The sequence below is a fragment of the Odontesthes bonariensis genome, chromosome 4, assembly GCF_027942865.1.
Source record: "Odontesthes bonariensis isolate fOdoBon6 chromosome 4, fOdoBon6.hap1, whole genome shotgun sequence".
In the NCBI taxonomy this organism is placed as follows: Eukaryota; Metazoa; Chordata; class Actinopteri; order Atheriniformes; family Atherinopsidae; genus Odontesthes; species Odontesthes bonariensis.
Genome location: NC_134509.1, coordinates 27613737 through 27633335, shown reverse-complemented (window position 1 = coordinate 27633335; position 19599 = coordinate 27613737). Strand labels below are relative to the sequence as shown.

The 19599-nt window shown below is 40.5% G+C and overlaps 2 protein-coding genes across 5 annotated transcripts in view; one reads left to right on the top strand and one right to left on the bottom strand.

Annotated features, from left to right (window-relative positions):
- Positions 1–6458, top strand: part of LOC142378857 (adhesion G protein-coupled receptor L1) — a 39955-nt gene extending 33497 nt beyond the window's left edge. For all 3 annotated transcript variants that reach the window (XM_075463796.1, XM_075463795.1, XM_075463794.1), the window contains one exon: positions 134–6458. In XM_075463796.1, the coding sequence (XP_075319911.1) occupies positions 134–2130 (1997 nt within the window). In that variant the 3' untranslated portion in view covers positions 2131–6458. The remainder of the gene's footprint in view (positions 1–133) is intronic.
- On the bottom strand, positions 3983–14462 carry LOC142378858 (phospholipid phosphatase 3-like). Of its 2 annotated transcripts, none has more exons than XM_075463798.1 (6): positions 13954–14462; positions 10780–10937; positions 10371–10657; positions 10230–10287; positions 7354–7530; positions 3983–7253 (listed from the first exon to the last, which is right to left on the bottom strand). In XM_075463798.1, the coding sequence occupies exons 1-6, from the start codon at positions 14159–14161 to the stop codon at positions 7155–7157; spliced, it is 987 nt and encodes a 328-aa protein (XP_075319913.1). In that variant the 5' UTR covers positions 14162–14462; the 3' UTR covers positions 3983–7154. The 2 variants fall into 2 exon arrangements, with proteins under 2 accessions (XP_075319913.1, XP_075319912.1); XM_075463797.1 differs by lacking the exon at positions 13954–14462 and adding an exon at positions 13054–13467.
- Between the last annotated feature and the right edge of the window lie 5137 nt (positions 14463–19599).

Sequence of the window (19599 nt, the reverse complement as noted above, 5' to 3'; positions counted from 1 at the left end):
GCTTCTCTTTCAACGGGCACAAAAACATCAGTCTGTGCCCATTCATTCATTTAATCATTCATATGTCCCTTTTCATCGGCATTTTGGGCTTCTTTGTCTTTTTGTAATTAGCATCTTTTTTTTCTTCTAACAGAGGGTGTTGTGCTGCAGAGCCAAGAGTCCTGTGGGTTGGACAGTGTGTGTCTCAATGGAGGCTACACCCCCAACACCTTCACCCTTCATGGTCTGGGGACAACACCTGGGTCTCGAGCTGGAGTGGTGGGCAGCACTGACCTTCTGAGGGAGGAAGGAGTTGGGATTGGAGGGGATGACATCTCCCCAAGCCTCCTTACGCCACATGGGGCCACAGATCTGGGCAGTGGAGCTGGGATGCGTCGCAATCTGTCTGATGCAGCAGCGCTGGAGAAGATGATCATCTCAGAGCTGGTGCAGAGCAACCTGAGGCCCTCTGTTCCCATGCCTGTTCCTCCTGAGCGTTATGGAAGCTTAGCAAGGCCTCACCACCACGATAGGGCAGCTATCACACACGCTGCCACTTTAAGTCGAAATGTACCGCCACCCCAAGAGGGTTGGTCTAACAGCATGCAGCCCAACGCACGCCACAACGCACAAGAAGGCTGGGCACATACAAGGCAGCACACACAAGACACTGAGATGCATTCCACAACAACACGTGGGCAAGATCTCGCCACAACACCACGCTTACAAGATGGCTGGTCACATACACGTGTTTCTGGAGATTCTGAGTCCCGTGAGCTGCTGAAAGATGGGGACCGGTCGCAGCTGCAAGGTACTCTGGGCCGTCGTGGGCATCAGGACAGGCAGCAAGCACATCCTCCTGATGTCCAAGCGCGACCCTACTCCACCCTCAGCCGCACCCCGGGTACTTTGTCCCGCCACCGCAGCACACTGGAATCAAGTGGAGGGACAGACAGAGAAAGGGACCGGGAGAGGGACAGGGAACGTTACCGGGACAGACCCCTCCCACCTCCTCCTCCCCCTCCCCCGCAGGAGTCAGAGCCCCTGTACAAAGGTCTTGAAGAGCCCCTGCTGATTAAACAGAGAGATGCAAGCGTAGAGGCATGGAGAGGTGGCCAGGAGAGAGAGAAGGATGAGACATTTCTGCTGAAAAGAGACATTATGAATGATGAATGGAGAGGAGGAACTGAGAGGGGAAGAGATGAATCGTTTACCTCTCAGAAGCAAGACAGGGAGATGGATGAATGGAGAGCTGGCATTGAGAGGGGGAGAGAGGAATCTCAAATGCTGGAGAAGAGAGATGGAAGGATGGAGGTGTGGCGAGGAGGAGAGACAGAGCAGGAAGAGACTTTTATAACTCAGAAGAAAGATTTTGGGATGGACGTATGGAGAGGTGGGTTAGAGAGTGAGAAAGATGAATCCATATTTCTGAAGGACAGAGATGGTTGGAGAGCAGGGATTGAACGAGAAAATGAGAAACAGAAGGATAGAGTACTAGATGTGTGGAGAGGAGGAATGGATTTGGACAGGGACGAATCTTTCCTGTTTGAGAGCAAAGATGGAGGTCCAGATGGAAAGAAAAGAGGGAAAGATAGAGGGTCTCTTCGGTATCATGGCGATCGACAGGATTCTGATGGTTTCACTCTACCTTTGACTCCTGATCTTGACCTGGACCCTGACTCCTCACCTATCTACGCCCGAGATTCAAATCCCTCTCCACTGTACCCTGGAGACCGACGCTCACCGCCACCACTCGGCATCTTCCCCCGAAATTCTTCGCCAACAAATATCTTTGCTCCACGGGAAAATAACTCGCCCCCCAGCAACCTCTACTCCCGCCACTCCCCGCAGATGTACAGCCACAGCAGTTCTCCACCTCGATTCTATACCCGCACTTCCCCTCCAACCCTCTCGTACCCAGACAGCAGCCCTGAAGGCCCAGAAGAAATCAGTCCCACTGGTGGTCAGCCTCAGCGACCAGCTCTGGAACTGCCCTACAGCCTTGGGCGACCTCCGCTTGGCCCACGGCCCAATCACCTTCAGACCTTCTACCAGCCACCGCCACTGGCTTCCAATGGAGAGACAGGGTACTCACCAGAGCCCATGTCTGAAGGAGACGACGGACAGATGCAGCGGGTGACAAGTCTGTGACTAGGGCGGTGGTGATTGGGGCATAGATACCAGGGAGGAGGAGGAAGATGGTGATCATTTCAACAATTATTGATGACCACTATGATGGAAATTCGAATTATGATGTTGAAAATCATAAGAATGATGGACAACTATATTAAAGGGATATTTATTTTTTTTAGCGAAGTGAGGTTGTGTGAAGTACAGATGTGTAGTCAGGGTCTCACCTACAGGAGACAGCAGTCAGTGGGCTCTCAGTTTGGAGAACCGGGGAGGAATTCTGACAGAGGAGATAAGATAACAGCTTCTCAGAAGAGAGCTACAAAGGAGTGAATTTTCCCCATCTAGAAAATCTCAAATGTCAAAAATATCATTGCAGTTCGAGTGAATGTTAGACTATCCTTGAGATTTTTACACGTCACTTTTTCAGCATATACTATGTCTTTAGTTTCTAAACCCAAAAATATTTGTGTTGCTGTGTTTCAATGCATGCACGTTGGCTGGCCAACATATCAAGTTATGATCCGCTGTGACTGACTTCTGCTGGTCTAATCCCAAAATACCACTGTTAAACATGTACAATTTTTTAAATGTTTGTGGAAGCAATACCCAACAGTAAGCTATCAAACAAGTCTGACCCTACTGATGGACTCTGAGCTGATCAGTGGTAGGATATCTTCAGAAGCCACTGTGCAATGTAATGAAGAGTAGCAACACGGTCGTTCTTCGGTTGAGAATATAGGGCCAAAGTAAATATTTGTCTGATGTGAAAGTTAAGCAGTGTTAAAATTGTTCAGTAAAAAGCGTTTGATTGAACTGCGATTCACTTTTTGAAGTTTGAGTTGTGTTAGATTTTGGTTTTGTAGCCCTATTCTAAGTAGCTGTTAGCTTAGCTTTCCGTCAGAGTTCGTCTCTGGTTCTCCAAACTAAGAGCACTCTGACCACTGTCTACTGCATGTAAGACATAGATTTCTCATAAGAACAACACACAACCCCATTTAAAACAAAATATTCCTTTAACAATTATGACAATTACAATGATGGCTCCTCCTTGCTTCTATCTCCTGATCACCACGAGACTTCCCCCTTTCCATGTTTTGTTACTTTTGTATGACTGTGATCCATTTATAGCTCCATCTCTTCGTCTTCCTCTCCCTCTTCTGTCTCTTCTGAAACCCTGCTGTGTCTTCCCCACTCATTGGTACTTATCCAAATTGGTCCATTGTCTAAGTTCTACTGCTTCATCGGCTGGGTGTTGCCCCTCCCTGTAGCAAACAGTGTGTCAAAAAAGCACTTGTGTGTTGCCAAAAATCCTCTTAAAGAATATGTGCATGACTTTATAGTGGCTTTACAAGGCTACATTCTGTAGGAGGATGTCCTGAAGTGTACGTGCGAGTGTGTGTGCATAGCTTGATGAGCATGTGTGTGTGTAAGAGTGTGTGTATATGCGTGCGCGAGAGAGAAAGTGTGTAAATAAATCATTCTTGTAAAATTAATGTATCACATTGAAGCATTTTATCATTACCGACTGGAGGACCTCTTACACACATCCTCTCCTTTCCCCCTGATTTTGACTCTTGACCTGTCCTATTTCACATAATGACCAAAACTTCTGTCCCCCAACCTGCCACTAACTGTTCGCGATGGAACTTGTTGCCATGGAGTTTGTCATAGCAACCGAACACTTGACTGCAGAGCCAGAGATCATGTAAAACCTCAGAACTTTTCTGCAACCCCCTGAGATCCTTGTACATATCAACCTCAAGTGTTCTGATTGTCTTGTATTGCTATTGAAGTTCAAGTAAACATGTGAAATAAATGTTCATGTCTTTCTGTTTGTGTGCACACAGAGAGATGGAGGTATTGAGAGCTATTTAATATATTAGTTGAAAACACATCCAGAAGAGGTATTTGTGGGCTCCTTAGTAGAAAAACTTAACAGGACAAGAGTCATGAATGATAAATACAATTATACATAGTAATATGATGCATCTATTTACGCTACTTTATGCTTTTACCACATAAAACATGAGACATAAATATTGTTACTGAGAAATGTATCAAACACCTTTAGGATACCACAGCTACTTTACAGTGAAACATAAACATGTAACATTAACAAAGACACACAAACTGTTTACACATTTCATTTACTGAATTTTGGTCACGTGACTTTGATCAAATTAGCTGTTATCATTTATTTAGCCTGATCAAAAATCCTAGGCCCTTGCAGTGCACGTCATGCTGACTAGGAGCTAATAGATCATTCTCAATAACATAACATAAAAAACATAATATCATGCATAGTTATGCATTATGTTTGTGCAGCCATATTTTCCTTACATCATGGTGAGCATATTTCATGGCAAAAGGCACCAGAATGGAGGAATCAGGGACATGTAACATGTTTTTTATGCTCCACTGATGAAAACGGAATTAATATTCCAGAGATGGAAACAGTGCGTGCGTAAAACTGAAAAGGATGAAGTAGTAGGCCTATACTTTGAGAGAAATGTTTTTGAAAAGTAGTATCTATGATTCAAGTGACCAGGGAAATAAGAATGTATGAGTTCTCTTAATTCAATAAAACGTTTTTTTGGACACTGTGACTCATTTCTACATCATCATAGATTTATTTATTCTGAATGATAAAATTGAAATATAAAATCTATACAAAGATATACAAAATATTAAAGATAGATATTTTATGTCATTGTTACAAATAATGATACATATAATAGTTTTTGTTGTCACTGTAAGAAAAAGTAAATAAAACAACATGAGCACGGAATTTTAGTATATAATCCAAATCATTAGAAAAGAAACAGAGGGTAGTGGAAATTAGCTCTGTTCTAATAAGTTAATGCCCAACACTTTTTAGGCTTTAACATACCATTAACAGCTGAACTATTGCAGAGAATGTTTGACTCTAAAATGATAGATTTTTCTAAGCTCTTACAACACTAATTGAACACAAATTTACCAACAAATTAACATCCAAAAAGATTAGACTATTTTTGTTTGCTGTGATGAACCAACGCAGAAATATCCTCCAGTGTTTCTTGGAGCTCATGCTGTTGCTCTTTTAGATCAGGCTCACATTAAGCAAAAACGTTTTATATATTCAAAGTGCTTCAACTGCCAAGCGCCAAACAGTATGCAAAGTTAGTGAATTGATTGGGAAACTTTTAGCAGGTTTTAAATGCAAGGCATTTAAGACCAAGGACTGAAAAATTGACATTAGTGCCAAAAACCAAAGCCCCTTAAATAGCCATGTAAGGGCTGACTTTAAAAACACTCAACTTCACAGCAGAAATGCTGCTTGGTTCTTCTTCTTCTCCTCTGTTGATGGCAATTTATTAGTGGTTTTATCTTCATGAAAGACATATTTTACATGTAGTCAAACAAACTCTTCAAGCTGCGTTGCATTTTTTTAAAGTTTGTGGAATGTCACTTTCTCTCCGGCTTCCTTGATGTCTGCTTTAAAGTACACGGCTGTGAATTAGAACTATACCTTCTATGAACGCTTAACATCTTTGAAATGTTTATGAGTGCAATACGAAGGGATATTAAAACAATATCAGAAAAATTATCAAATTGGGGTAAACATTGCGTAGATTGACTGTATTAGTCTTTTACAACCTGAGGCTTTGTTTAAAAAATTATTTCTGAGCCCCTGAAGAAACTAGAAACCTGAAGCAAAAACCGTTTGAGAGGTTCAACTTTCTGCTGTTATTGTAAACTACTGACTTTGTTCTCATGTATTCCAATGTGTACAAAAATAAAACTGTAATATTTGTCTGTTGAAAATGTTGTGACGTGCGCGTTGTTTTAGTTTTGAAGGGTAAAAGCACTCGTATGTTGCATCAGGTCATAAAATTTCTTTAAATTTGACCACAGCACTGTGTGATGAAAACCTACAACCAACTGTAATGAAACTTATTCTCTAACTATTGTGCAATCCATCAGAGTGAATTCTAATTTGAATAATAATGAAAAAAAAATAATCAGGCCAAATAAACTCTGGTTTTACCTTTTCTATACATCTCAAAACAAGATTGATGGTGTGATTGAATAATTGAGTGGGTTTGTTTTTTACATTTTGAGAGAAAGAAAAAGGGAAATACTGTCATCATCAGCTTCTGCATAAATGTTCATGTCCCCCATTGAAATGACCTAATCTGTGATCACCATGAAATGAGATAAAAAGTCTGAAAATTCTGACAAAAACACAGAAAAAGCCCCAAAACAAACAAAATGCCTGTATGAATAACTTATTTTTAATTATCTGTGTGCTCTCTGACTGACTAGAGCATGCTCACGATTATAAAAAGAGACTGAGAACTAGAAGCATCCATTTCTTTAATATTTTGTTTAGATATTTTGTTTAGTATTTCTCTGAATTACATGGCACTATGTTCACAGATGTATGGACACAACGTATCATATCTATTGATACAGCACATGAAGAATATCAACTTTTTTCTTGCTAATGTATTTGTGCTTTCCTTCAACGAAACTCAACAAGCCTTTGTAGAAAATAAAACAAAAAAACTGCTATGCAATATATTCAATGTTTGTAGAAAATATATTACATCCTACACATTGCAGAATGGGAATTAACAATACTAACATGGAAAACAAAAAGTGCTTTTACATTATAATTTGAGTTTAAAAAATATATATATTTACGAGTGATGTATAGAGTGGTAGTGGTTGCTGTGTGATCAGTCTCATCTCACTGATAAGAGTCACAAGTACAAAGGACGGAGTGCTCAGGCTGCTTTACATTACACATAACACAAGCTGAGTTTCAGCCACTTTTCCTTTCTCTAAATAATTTCAGTTGGTATAGTTCTTCTCTTTTGAGTTGAAGACAGCATCTCACAAGTTGTTCTCTCCTGCTCTCTCACACTCTAAATGCTGAGGTATGTTATTTGATTTCACAGGACATGGTCTCACATTCTTCAAATATTTTTTCTATCCAAACCAGATTTCAGCAACAAGTGGATCTGGGCACATGCAGGGGTTTGAGGGTGTGAGTGTTAGCAGACAGTATGGTGGGGTGATAAGGGGCTGTCCGGTGTCTCAGTCAGAGAGAAATCTGAACTGGAGTTTTTAAACATGGACGAGATGTGGAAAGCCTGGGAAAAATACAAACACATACACAATTTGAAGGTTAAACAGACTCTGACATGTGGACATGCTTTAATGCACAAAAACAAGCAGGCAAGGTATACTGACCACCCAGTAAGCAGTAAGAGCTCCCTGTATGTAGCCTGTCAGCACATCGGACGGGTGATGCCTGTAATCTGAGATGCGTGTCAGACCTGTGTAGACTGCCAGCAGCACCAGGAAAAACTGCAGCATCGGCCTCAGCAGACGAGCCCCGCGCCATGTAAACCGGGCCTGTATGTAAAACTAGAAATAATGATGTTCTTTAGTAAAATGGACAAAACAATCGAATTATCATAGATCAAGATGGTCCCCTGGAGCCTGAAAGGGTGATGATGGTGACGGTACAACAAGTAGTAGTACAGAGGTAGTGTCACAATCAGGAGTTAATGAAGTGTGAGATGGTCATGCATTCCTAGGTTGTAGCTTTCTGTCAGGCAGTATTCATGCCAGCATGTGAAAATATAAATGCTCCCTCATCATGTATTATATAATATGTAGGCCTATTCGTGTACTTTTAACTTCTAATACCAACTATTTGCAGGTAAGAGCACAAGCGAAAAGTAAGGAATCATAATTGGGAGGGAAGTACAATGACTATTGAAGTGCAGGCAAAGGCAAAGTCTCGAACCAGCCATCTCTTCTCCTCATAAGCATTTCTGGTCAAGTAAATACTTGAGACATGGTACGCCGAGGTTAGCAGGAACATGTATAGACAAGTAGCTGTAAAAAATTTAGCCACAACATTTTCTGCACTGTAAACTAGTTTAGAGATTTCAAATTCTGCCATGAGATTTGGTTGACCACAGTCACTTCAAAGGCTTTTCCAGGCTGTTGCTTTGCTTCAATAAAATCCCGATTTCATAACTGCATCATCGTCTTGTGAAATCATTGCTCACACATATCAACTAAAAGGGTTGTTCTGTGATTGACACCACATTAAATGTAAACTGATTACTCAGACAGAGACAGTTTAAAGCTACGTTATGTTATTAAAGCTTGACTGTGCCATCTGACCAAACCACCGTCCTCATCACAGCATACACACCTGGGAGCAGAATCTAGTATGTCCAATGCTGCAGTGCAGTGGACTGTGTGAGTAAACATTCAAGACATTTTGCTGCTTCTAACTCTCTGTGGCCCCCGGTTCTGATAGACAGTTGAGCCATCTTGCTTGAACTGGTTGTTTAAGGTCTGTCCACAGATTTTTGATGACGTTTTGGTTGGAAAACTGTAAAGAATTGGCAGAACTTTCAGCTTGTGCCTCTTGAGATGGTATATCGTGGACCTATTTCCAAAATGCATCAGTCTTGTTAAGATGCTCATGGGCAATGCGATCTTGAATTTTGTGGCATGGATGCAAGAATGGGTTTTTTCTGATGACTCTTTCGTTCGTCATATCTGTGCAGGGTGTGGTTGTGCAGTACAGTACAACAATGCACCATTACTCAGAACCTACAAAGTCTTACAACCTTGACGACCTTTCTGTTCGAGAGCTGTTTACATTTGTGGTTCTAGCAGCCCTACAATTGAAATGAAAAAATACTTCATTTATACCAAAGGGAAATTATGCTAACCCTATGACAATAAGCTATTTTAGCAATGATCTTTCTAACTACCATCTCTTAATTAGATAACACAGGTATTAGCAACCTGAATATATCTTATAGCCCTCTCCTTTCTCCTTAAAATCTTGCAAATAATATATAATCTTTAAAGTCAAAGCCTTTTGGAAATCAGTCAATCCACTTGCCCTATTAACGCAGCCTTGTCTCACCATAAGCTATGTTAAAAATGATGTTTTCCCACTTATTACAAAACAGCGGTGTCACAATCTGTGGTTAAATCGTTTGAGAGGCAATGTGGCGCAATTCTATTAATCCTTAACCATCTGCGGGTCAAAGCCAAGTTGAAAGGTAAGTAATAGCAAGTATGAGGGGAGGCTGAAAAGTGAAAACACTGGAAAATGGGCAGGATGAGTCCTGAACTCGTGCTACATTGCATGTGAGTAACAAAATATCAGCATGCTCCAACCCTCCTTCTGCCTATATGAGACAAAGTTTGTAATTTGTATACAAAGACATGTGGCAGTACTTTATAAATGAAACACAAAATCATGCAGCAACAGTGAGAATTTGGGTATTTGTAGTACATGTGCCTCATCATGTAGACACAGCTTAGTGTCTGTATAGATGAAGCGTAATGACAGTGCAAAAGACAGTCATGGTACAATCCTGAAGCCTCGTTTGTCAAACTGCTTTTTTTGTACTTTGGATCAGCGTAGCTCTTATTACATTACATCAGTTTCGCTGATGCTTTCATTAAAGCAACATAAAAGTGTGGAAAACGTCAGCTAAATCTTTTATAATCTGGTATAAAAAAAGCTCTTCAGAAAAGTAGTTTTCTGAGATGGGGGCCAAAAATAAGTAGAATTGCTATGTTACGTGTTGATATCCTTTTTTTAGTTTAGTATTCTATCAGATAGTAAACTGTGTCAAGATAACTGATAAAGAATTGGATTCTTAAGCAGCATTATTATGGTGTTGGTATGAATAAAACCTTATCATTTCCCATCCCTGGTGACTACTTTTACATCTTTATATACTTGCATGTTCAAACGGTCCCGGAGCTTACACACAAAAACAAGCAGGGAAAAAAATAAAACACACACTCTCACACAATGGAGCTGAGTTGTGAGACGGTGAGGCGAGGTCACACTCCTCCCACAGCAAAACAAAGCAGTCTCTGTTTGTCCCATATCTCCCTTCAGTCCCTCTTCTCTTTCATTCTCTCACATTTTGCTGCTAACTGGACTGATGAGTCCCTGTGTCATTCATTCCCTCAAAGACTTTTGCAGTGATGGTAATTGGAAATTGGAAAGACCATCATTTTTGTTTGCCAGTGTGAGTGTATGCGTGAAAGAGAATATAGATAGGGATACTCACTGCTAAATAGAGCATTGTGTACATCGCAAAAGAAGCATGGCCAGAGAAAAAAGACTTCCTGCAAATATAGAGAAAACTTTTGATTAAAACATAACACAAACACAAACCCATACATACAGAGTGTCTCTTTCTTACACACACCTAGCCTCATCTTCTAGTCGGTGGTCAGACTGGTCACAGGTCACTGTTGCAACGTAGGTTCCAGGTGTGCAGTTTAGTGATGCATAGGTGATACCACACACAGACAAGAAGTGCGGCCGCAGCCGTCCCACACTGAGCTTGGCCATGTTGGTCAATGACTGACCAACACAGCAGCCGAACAGGAAGCAGCCCAGCTCCTTGTACAGACATGATACATACAGGTTCCTAACAAAAGCCTTAGAGCTAATGCTTTGGAAGCGCACCCGGTAACACTCCCCGAGGGCAATCTAAAGATAAAGACATAATAAAAACTGCCATTACATTCAACCCATCCTCCTATAGTACAATAATTAAGAACTGGCTGGCTGATTTGAAGGAGGTGAGGAGGAGGAGGAGGAGGAGTACTTACTGTAAGACCAGTGATGATGATTCCACCTGCAATGAGTAATTCATCTGGTATGGCTTCACGATGTAGATAAGGATAGGTGATGCTAGAATCCCCACATATGAAGCCCCTTTTGTAAGGAGTCACTGCCTTCAGCTCACATGCAAAGAAAGGGATGGATGCTGAATGGGGAGAGAAAAGAGGGAGATAAGCTGAATTATCCCAAACCACAATTTATAGCTGATATTTCTGTTTCTTATAAGAAGCTTACTTTTATGCTCCGTCCTAAAGTTGATTGAAATTAATTAAATAAGAAGACAGTGTGCAGCGACTAAAAAGAATGCAGGACAGAGGTGTGAGGAGTCAAATGACTCCCTTACATCCTGCTCCTGTGCACACTTTCATGGCTCTCAGAGGATGAAACCTTTTATCTCTGAGGATCCAATGATTTCATGAAGAACTTAAAAAATAAGCTTTTAAGAAATTCAGGATTTTGAATTTCTTAATAACTGCTGCATTGATTAGCACTGAATTAAAATCTAGCTCTTAAATCTTAGAATTTGTACAAACAGTGATGCATTAATCTAAAAATGGCAAAATCTTTATCTAAATTGCTCTTTGAAGGTTTTCCATGTTGTATTTGGACGTAGCTAAGTGCAAAAGTGACATCACTCGGACCTGTCTTCAATAGATTCCCATTCAAAATGTGTCAAAATACTTAATGAAATACTTGTCAATATAGTTCACCTTCAAGTCATTTTGAAGCCATTATCTTATTTTATTCCCTCTCATTAGGTATCCTAGTATTCTGGTCATAACAAAGTCTTTTTTTGTTTGTTTGTTTAGTTTCTTTCTGTTGTAAGGTATAGCCCTGTGTTGGACTGGCAACCTGTTCAGGGTGCACCCTGACACTTGCACAGCTGTAGTAGGAATAGGCTTCAGTCCCCCTGTGATCCTGAGTTGAATAAAGCGGGTATAGAAAATGGATGGATGGATCGTTAGGTATTAGGTATAACCATCAAACATTAAGTTCTTTAGCAAAAAAATAAATTAATAAATAAAGGCCAAATTTCCACAGACAATATTACATAGTTTTTTTGTGCATATGAACATCTACAGAGTTTTAAAAAAAAAAAGTTATTTTGTTCCACAGAAAGTACTGCGCCTGATCTGCCTGAAATACCCTGTTTTTAGTGAAATATTTGCTACAGATGCTTATCTGCGCACCATGCAACATATTACAAATGTCCGCCTAGAGGTTTGTTTGGCAGTCGCTTTCTGCCGTGCGCTATCATTTCTAACTCAATAAGCTGACCGGTATTAGGCAAAATGGAGGAAAAATCCTTTCAAACAGTGGTTGATAAGAGCATTTAATCCCGTTGAAGAAATAAAGGAAAATATGATTTAGTTTGCTCTTTTTAAAATAACTCTCTTGGCAGCTACTGATTGATTTCAGTTGTTAACAAAAAACTATTAATGCACAGTGTCATTACTCTCCATCCATGACTTTCAGACACAATGAATATATTCTTCATAAGAGTTCAAAATAATAATAAAGAGAAATTCAAATCTAATCATACAGGGAATATGCCACAAGGGGATTTATGGAAGGAATTTGGTCACACGAGGAGTAACTTTAAATAGGGTGGGAACCCTGACATTTTCATAACACAATAATTAGGAATGTGGGGGGTAACAAAACTCCTCCACTGGGACGAAAGCAACTCAGAGAAGCAACAGCAGAAAGCTCCCATTTCCTGAGTGAATACAGGCCGACTGGGAGTAAAAGAGTGTGTTGAAGAAGCTCAACAAAGAGCCAGTTTGGACTGCGCATGTGTGTGAAAGCATTTCTGTTGATGTGGAGAGAAAGAGGGGGGTTGTTTGTGACTCCAGTTCAACTCTTCCCAACAAAACAAAGAGTAAATGCTGCAGCAGAGCAGAGCAGGGAACCAGCCTCACACTGTCTCTGTTTGTCTCTGGACGTTCTAACCTCTCTTTCTCTGTCTCTGTGTTGCATGCCTGCACACACAGAAGAAAAAGGGTGGAGAAGAGATGGAAGGAGAGAAACAGAGACTCCTTGCACATACCCAGTCTGTTGTTAATACAGGCTACTTCTCCATCCAGCTTTTTCCAATTAGCCCCCATTGCATAACCACCCTTTTGCCTCGTATAGGGACCATCGGAGAGTGTAACCACACGAGTAATGGGCAGACACACATGAGCACATGTACACACATACAAATGGATTGTACATTTATTTGTTTAGACCAAATTGAATTCCCCCTGGCCCGACCCTACCCTGAGAACTAGAGGTTGTCATGGAAACTGTACAAATCCCTGGGCGATGCACGAACCAGCTGGTACGGAGAGCTCCAGAGCGCGCATGAGCAGGAAAAAAAAAGAGGAAATGCATGTACAGTACATGGAGAAAATGAGAAGTTTCTCTCACGTTTTTTAACATATCAACACCAGGTTCCCCAAACCTAATATGCTTCCTGCAAGAAGTTAATATGCTACTCATTCTGAATGTTCCCAAGCCTGATTATCATGCTTGTTGCTGATTGTCTTTGTTGACTAAATGGAAACTAAGCAGAACAGAACCAATTATGTGAAGCAAACTGACAAAATGGAGGGAATAACAGTGCATGAACTGTTATTTCACTCATGTACAATGCTAAAAATGTTAAGCACTTCTAATAAAGCTGTATCACCTAGTTTGAATTGTCCAAGCAAAAACTGAAGACTAAATTTGCTCAGTTCAGTATCAGAAATTACATTTAAATAGTACAAATGAATCAATCAATCAATCAATCAATCAATCAACAATTTGTTGATGTGAAAACAAAGCCTACATGAGATTTTTTTTTAAAAGCTCTCCTTTTTGTAGAGTTAAATCTGTGGAAATCAGAGCTGATACTGGCATAGTCAAAACTAAAATACACATTAAAAGAAACACTTTAGTTTTTCATAGTCTAACATACACAACAACGCCTTACGTTTTTCTTTGACATACTAAAAAAAAATAATTATTTATTGCAGAAATGCTATAGTATTACAAGCACTGCTTTGCTGCAATACGTGTTTTTGTTGAGGAGATTGTTGCATTCAAAACAGATTCATTAATGGAGTAGCAACATCATCCTGTTAAGTAACCGGCTTAAAAACTACATTCAGCTCTTTAAAGTTAAGAATAATTACCCAGGAAGAGGCAGAGGAGGTCTAAGCCAACCAGGAATTTTCTTTTGGATAAAGCAGGTCCACTTATTTCTATAAGTTTCTTCCCGCTGCCCTTCTCCATCCCCATCCCTGCTGCGGCCAGGCTGCTCTTATTGTCGGAGAATTTGAGCTGGAGGTCCGCGCTCGGGAGGGGCAAACCGGTGCTCTGTGTCCCAAATGTATCAAACATGACGACAGGCTGCGAGTTGGAGCTCAGAGTGAAAAACGTCCTGGCATCAGAAACTTGACAGAGAACTCTTTGCGTACACCGGACGGAAACTGGAATTGTACATTTACAAGTTGGCAGCCTTTAAATGCTCCCCGCAGCACCTGTTTGACGTAATACCTCGCCGTCACAGTAAAGTGATTTTACTCATGTACTGTCATCAGTCTGCAGGGCTCGTCCTGACTTGTTGCAGCGCACTCGTCAGCTTGAAGATATGAGATGTTGCCGAAACACATCAGTAGGGATAAGATCTTTCCCACTCCAGAGAGAGATTTTAACTCTCTCGGACCTGAGGCAAGATGTGATGAGGACCAAATAAATGGAAAACAATATGGGATAGGAGGGAAAGTACTCAATGCATCACAGATACGTCACAGATTGTGGCATGGATAATAGATAGATTGCAGTTATTTTCCATCACTTTGAACTTTCACCTTCATTTTGATGCAAAACATAAGAGATTTTGGGTGACAAAGAAGCTCTAAAAAAACCTCTATCATACTTTAGTAAGCTAGGCTAAATAAAAGGCACAGTGGGCCTGTACTCTATTGTCTTTTTGTTAAGCTGTGGCCTACATTCTTGTTTAAATACTTGTAGCTATGATGCCTAGATTATAAGAACATGTTTAGTCTGTCTATTTGCAAGGTTCATAATGCCATGATAAAGTTATTATTAAATACTAAATAAGCTGTCAGAGGAGACTAGTTCACCCATTTCAGTTCGTGATAGCTCAGTTTTCCCCATTTTGTTGCGCTACAACCGGTCATTTAAATGGTTTTGTGGATTTTACACAATATCACATCACTAAAAGTCAGAAGTCACATAATTAGCTCAGCTAAGTCAACTTGCAATCTGAGTGCCACCTGACCTCCGTATAAATAGAACTAAAGGCCAGAGGGTCTGCAACATATGCAAGCAGTTAAATGAAGTTGAAGGACCTGTCTACACAGACAAGCAAAAGGTTCTGAAGAAGAGCAGATTATGGATGGGTTATAGAAACGATCAAAAACTCTGAATATCCCTGAACCATCATTTTATCTGCTTCAATAAGAAAATATCAAATGAGAGGCTTTAACAAAATCCATTAATGCACATGAGATTAATTTAAAACATTTAAAATGATCAGACCCCAGTGTATCATCGTGGTGGAGCGGTAATATGAAGGAAGAGGGTGTGATAGGAATCCCTCGAGTCTAGACATTGGTGGTAAAGAAAACCTAAGACGTGGTAAAGATTTCTATTGAAGTTCCTTGGTCTTCATCAAAAGATTTGGAGATGTGTAAGAGGCTGGCTACGTAAAATGTTAGCCTGGAGGGAAAATGACAGAGCAGGGGAGAATTCTAAAGAACAAGAGCTGGACTGATTTCTTAAAAGAGAAGAGAAAGCAAGAGAAGACTAGACCAGAGCAGTTATGACAGAATTAGGAATAAGGCCAGTCTGACAGAATGCCAAAGTGTAGAAAGATGGAAAAAAAAGCCCAAAGACCAAGTAATCAGGGCAGGCAAGTAAACAAATCTTCTTTATTGAACTTATGCAGAAGCTTCAGTATTAGAAAATGGAATGAATATGATGCCACACTGACATCAAGTCCTCCAGTTGAAACAGTCCTACAGGTAGTTTGTTCCTTCCTAACCCTAGAAGGCCCAAAGTGCAGACTTTAGTCTGCAATGAAATCCCCCCCAAATGTATGAATAACTCTAACTTACCACTAACTGCCTCCGATTGAAGAAGCCTAATTACCCCACCCCCACACACAGGACAATCTGTACACACAGGATATTCTGCAGAGATATCCTGAGAAATAGCCTCTTTCAAGTTGACTACGTGGGTTTGATTATAGCTGATGTGCCCTTTTGTAAGAGTCAATGGGCATCATACAATTAAGATTCTATGAAGGAAGGGAGGGGAAGGGAGTGTCGTAAAAAGGTGTGAATGTTAAATAGGGAATGCCTGGCATGCAGGCCCATACTTCACAATGTCAAAACCAGGGCAACCAAGAAGGATCAGTGCTCAGGAGGTTTTAGCAATTCTACAGAGCATGTCAGACTGTGAATCTGATGGTGGAGATGTGGACCTTAAGAATGGAAACGTTGTCACAGATTCGTCAAGTGATGAGGATGCGACTGCTGTTGCACCAGTAAATCCTCCCCTCCAAAGACGCACCAGGAGACGAGTGGTCAAGTATGTGATTGAGCAGAACAGTTCAGACACAGAGGCCATGTCAGAAGAGGAGGAAGACACCACACATGTTAACCTCCCTTGTGTTAAAAAACAAAAAGTTGCAGATGTGGGCATAACAACTGGATCCACAGTGAAGGCGAAAGATGGATCTGTGTGGTTCCACCACAAAGTTGAAGACTTTTCTGCTCATGAAACTCCACAGACAGCATTCAATGGATCTGGAGGACCAACAGAGTTTGCAACACGCAAAATCACGAGTCACCTTCAAAGTTTCCTGTGTTTGTTGGATATCAGCATGTTGTTGACCATCAGAGACTGCACTCCAGGAGGGCCGTAGAACAAATCCCAGCTGGCACATGAGTGTCTTCGAGCTGATGGCGTTCCTCGCAATCCTTTTTCGAAGGGCTGCCAAGGGCTACATTGGTGCCATGCGAATCATGTGGGACAATAGATTCGGCAACCCAGATATCAAAGCCATAATGCCCCGTAACCGCTTTCCTGAAATAAAGCGATACCTTCGCCTCGACAACAAGGACATCAGCAAGGAGCGCATACAAACGGACAAATCTGCAGCAATTTCAGACATCTGGCAGTGGTTTGTTCAGAATTGGGTGTCGTCCTACAGTCCAGGGCAACATGTTACCGTGGATGAGGAGTTATTTCCTTCAAAGGTTCGTTGTCCCTTTCTGCAGTACATTGCATCCAAGCCTGACAAGTTTGGAATCAAGTTTTGGATTGCAGCAGATCTGGACACAAAATACATGTGTAATGCCATCCCTTACTTGGTAAAAGGTCCCACTCATCCGATGGGAGAGAAGCTGTCAGAGAATGTTGTTTTGAAATTGATGAAACTGTTATAATTGGCTTTGTTCTTATAAATTATGTATCCATATTCTGTATTTTACCTATGTTCCTAGTTTGTACTTTTCCACTCTGCTCATACAACGCAATGCATGTCCTTGAATGGTCCAAGACTTTAAGATAACATAACGGGACAAAATAACTGGGTCAGATAAAGTGTCTCTCTTAGGTCAGATAGGTCTGGTACATTAGATACACGCCTAAAACAACACTCACACACACACACACGTTGTTTATCACATCTCTGGGCCAGGAAGTGTTAAATATGACCCATAGGCTATAGCATCTTGTAAAGTACCTCTACAGATGGCAGTGGTGAAATACAACTCATATGAGCACTTCAACTTCAGAGCAGACATCTTTTTCAAGTTGTTCCTTTAAGGCAGCAATAAATAAGTTTGTGAACTTTAAAACTTTGTGCTTCTGATTATATTTGAAGTACATTGATTTTTTGTCATGTGCATTCCCAGGCCTGAAACTAGATGGTGCAGTTTTCTTGTTTACTTTTTGTTTTGTTTTCATTCACTCTTTTATCGAGTCAAAGGTCCAGTGTGTAGAATTTAGCAACAACTAGTGGTCCAACTGAATATCCCACACTCATACCCAGCCAAGGAAAATATCTAAAGAACCTGTTTTTAGTTTGTCCTTTAAGAGCTAAATTAGCGGGCTAACAAGATGCTTAGTGCAACATTCCAAAAGAGAGAGCAGACGAGCTGCAGCATCTGTCGCCGTTGTTCTCAAATTTCTGACATTTGGAAAACTGTATAAATTTCTTTCTAAACAGAATATTTTTAAAAGCAATTATGCTGAATACAAATGTACAATTACCTGCTGAGCTTTCCCCCTTAAGCTGTTTGCTTTGTGGTTAACCTGTTTTTTTAGCAGATCAACTTTGACAGCCTTGATATGAATTCCATTTAACACCAAAACTTGGAGCTACTGTGACAGCCATCCATCGATCCAGCTTAATCCCTTAATTCTCAGACTATATTTGCACTAATTGTTAAAAGAACTCATTGTAGTCTTGTTTTATGTGGGATAAATAGAATTAAGGGCTTAAGGACATTTGAGATTTTAGTGTGGCTTTTTTGAGTGTGCATTCATTTGGAATGAAGTCAACAAAATAATTAGCATGCATGATTATTATAATGGTTTACTCACTCTTAAAAAAACTTTTTAGTACTTATGAAAAATCTTTTATCATTTATTCTGTAGGGGGCAGCAAAATCACTGCAAGTGGAGCTCTCTTTTCTGTCATCTGCTGACGATTACAGTTTTTGTTTCTGTACATAGAGGAAAATGAAAAAAGCAGCATGAGAGAGAGAGCAAGTGCTTGTACTTTACTAAATGTGAAGTGAAAACAGAGACAGTGACTTCCCTATGAGAAAGCCCAGCGCATCACAGTGGTGGTTTTTTTTTGTCCAGTAGGTAATCCTGACCACAGAAAACCCAGTGTCAAAACTATATATGTGTGTGTATGCTCTTTAAATATCTTAAATAGTGACTGAAAACATTCCCTGAACAACTAAAAGCACATGTCTCACCTTAAACTTTTCTTTATAGCGTTTCATCATTTCTCCATCCATCCATCCATCCATCATCTTCCGCTTGTCCGGGGATCGGGTCACGGGGGCAGCAGCTTGAGTAGAGAAATCCAGACGTCCCTGTCATCATTTCTCATCAACAATTAATTTCTTCATTCCTTCATGTGACACATCATAAGATCTTGCTTGAGTAATCTTGAATTTCACTTCCCGTCAGGAAATATGGAGCAGTGGATGTCTGATCTTTATCAGTGCGGTACAAAACACAGTTAATGGATCAAATGACATACATCCTGTAAAGCTCATTTGGTGGTCAGCTAGACTAGAAAAACGCTATACAAGTACAGTCCATTTACCATTACCATGTATAAAGTCTGTACATTTATACTGTGTATCACTGTGTTGGATTTTTTTTTTTTTTTGCAAGTTTTTGCTTTTAGAGGGAAACTTTTGAGTTTATGTTCATGTTTGTGCATGTGTAGTTAGTTTCATTAAGGAACAGAATACATGGGTTTTCTGCCTGAATGGAGCATATGACCTTCAGCAAATACTCGCAATGCTAAATTTCTCATTTTCTCTGTTTCATGCTGACTTCCTCGTTTCTGTCACTCCCACATACAAACAGTCCCCTCATCTTTCCCATCACGGCACCACACTTCTCAATTTTCATTCCTTCTGATATTTTTACTATGATGCACTTGTTTCCCTCTTTTGAAGGCCACATGGTCAGTTTATTTAACACACTAAAGGCCATCCCAGTGGACTTTACAGACCTGCATTACCAAAGGTTCCTGGCCTAACTTAAACTCTCTAAGA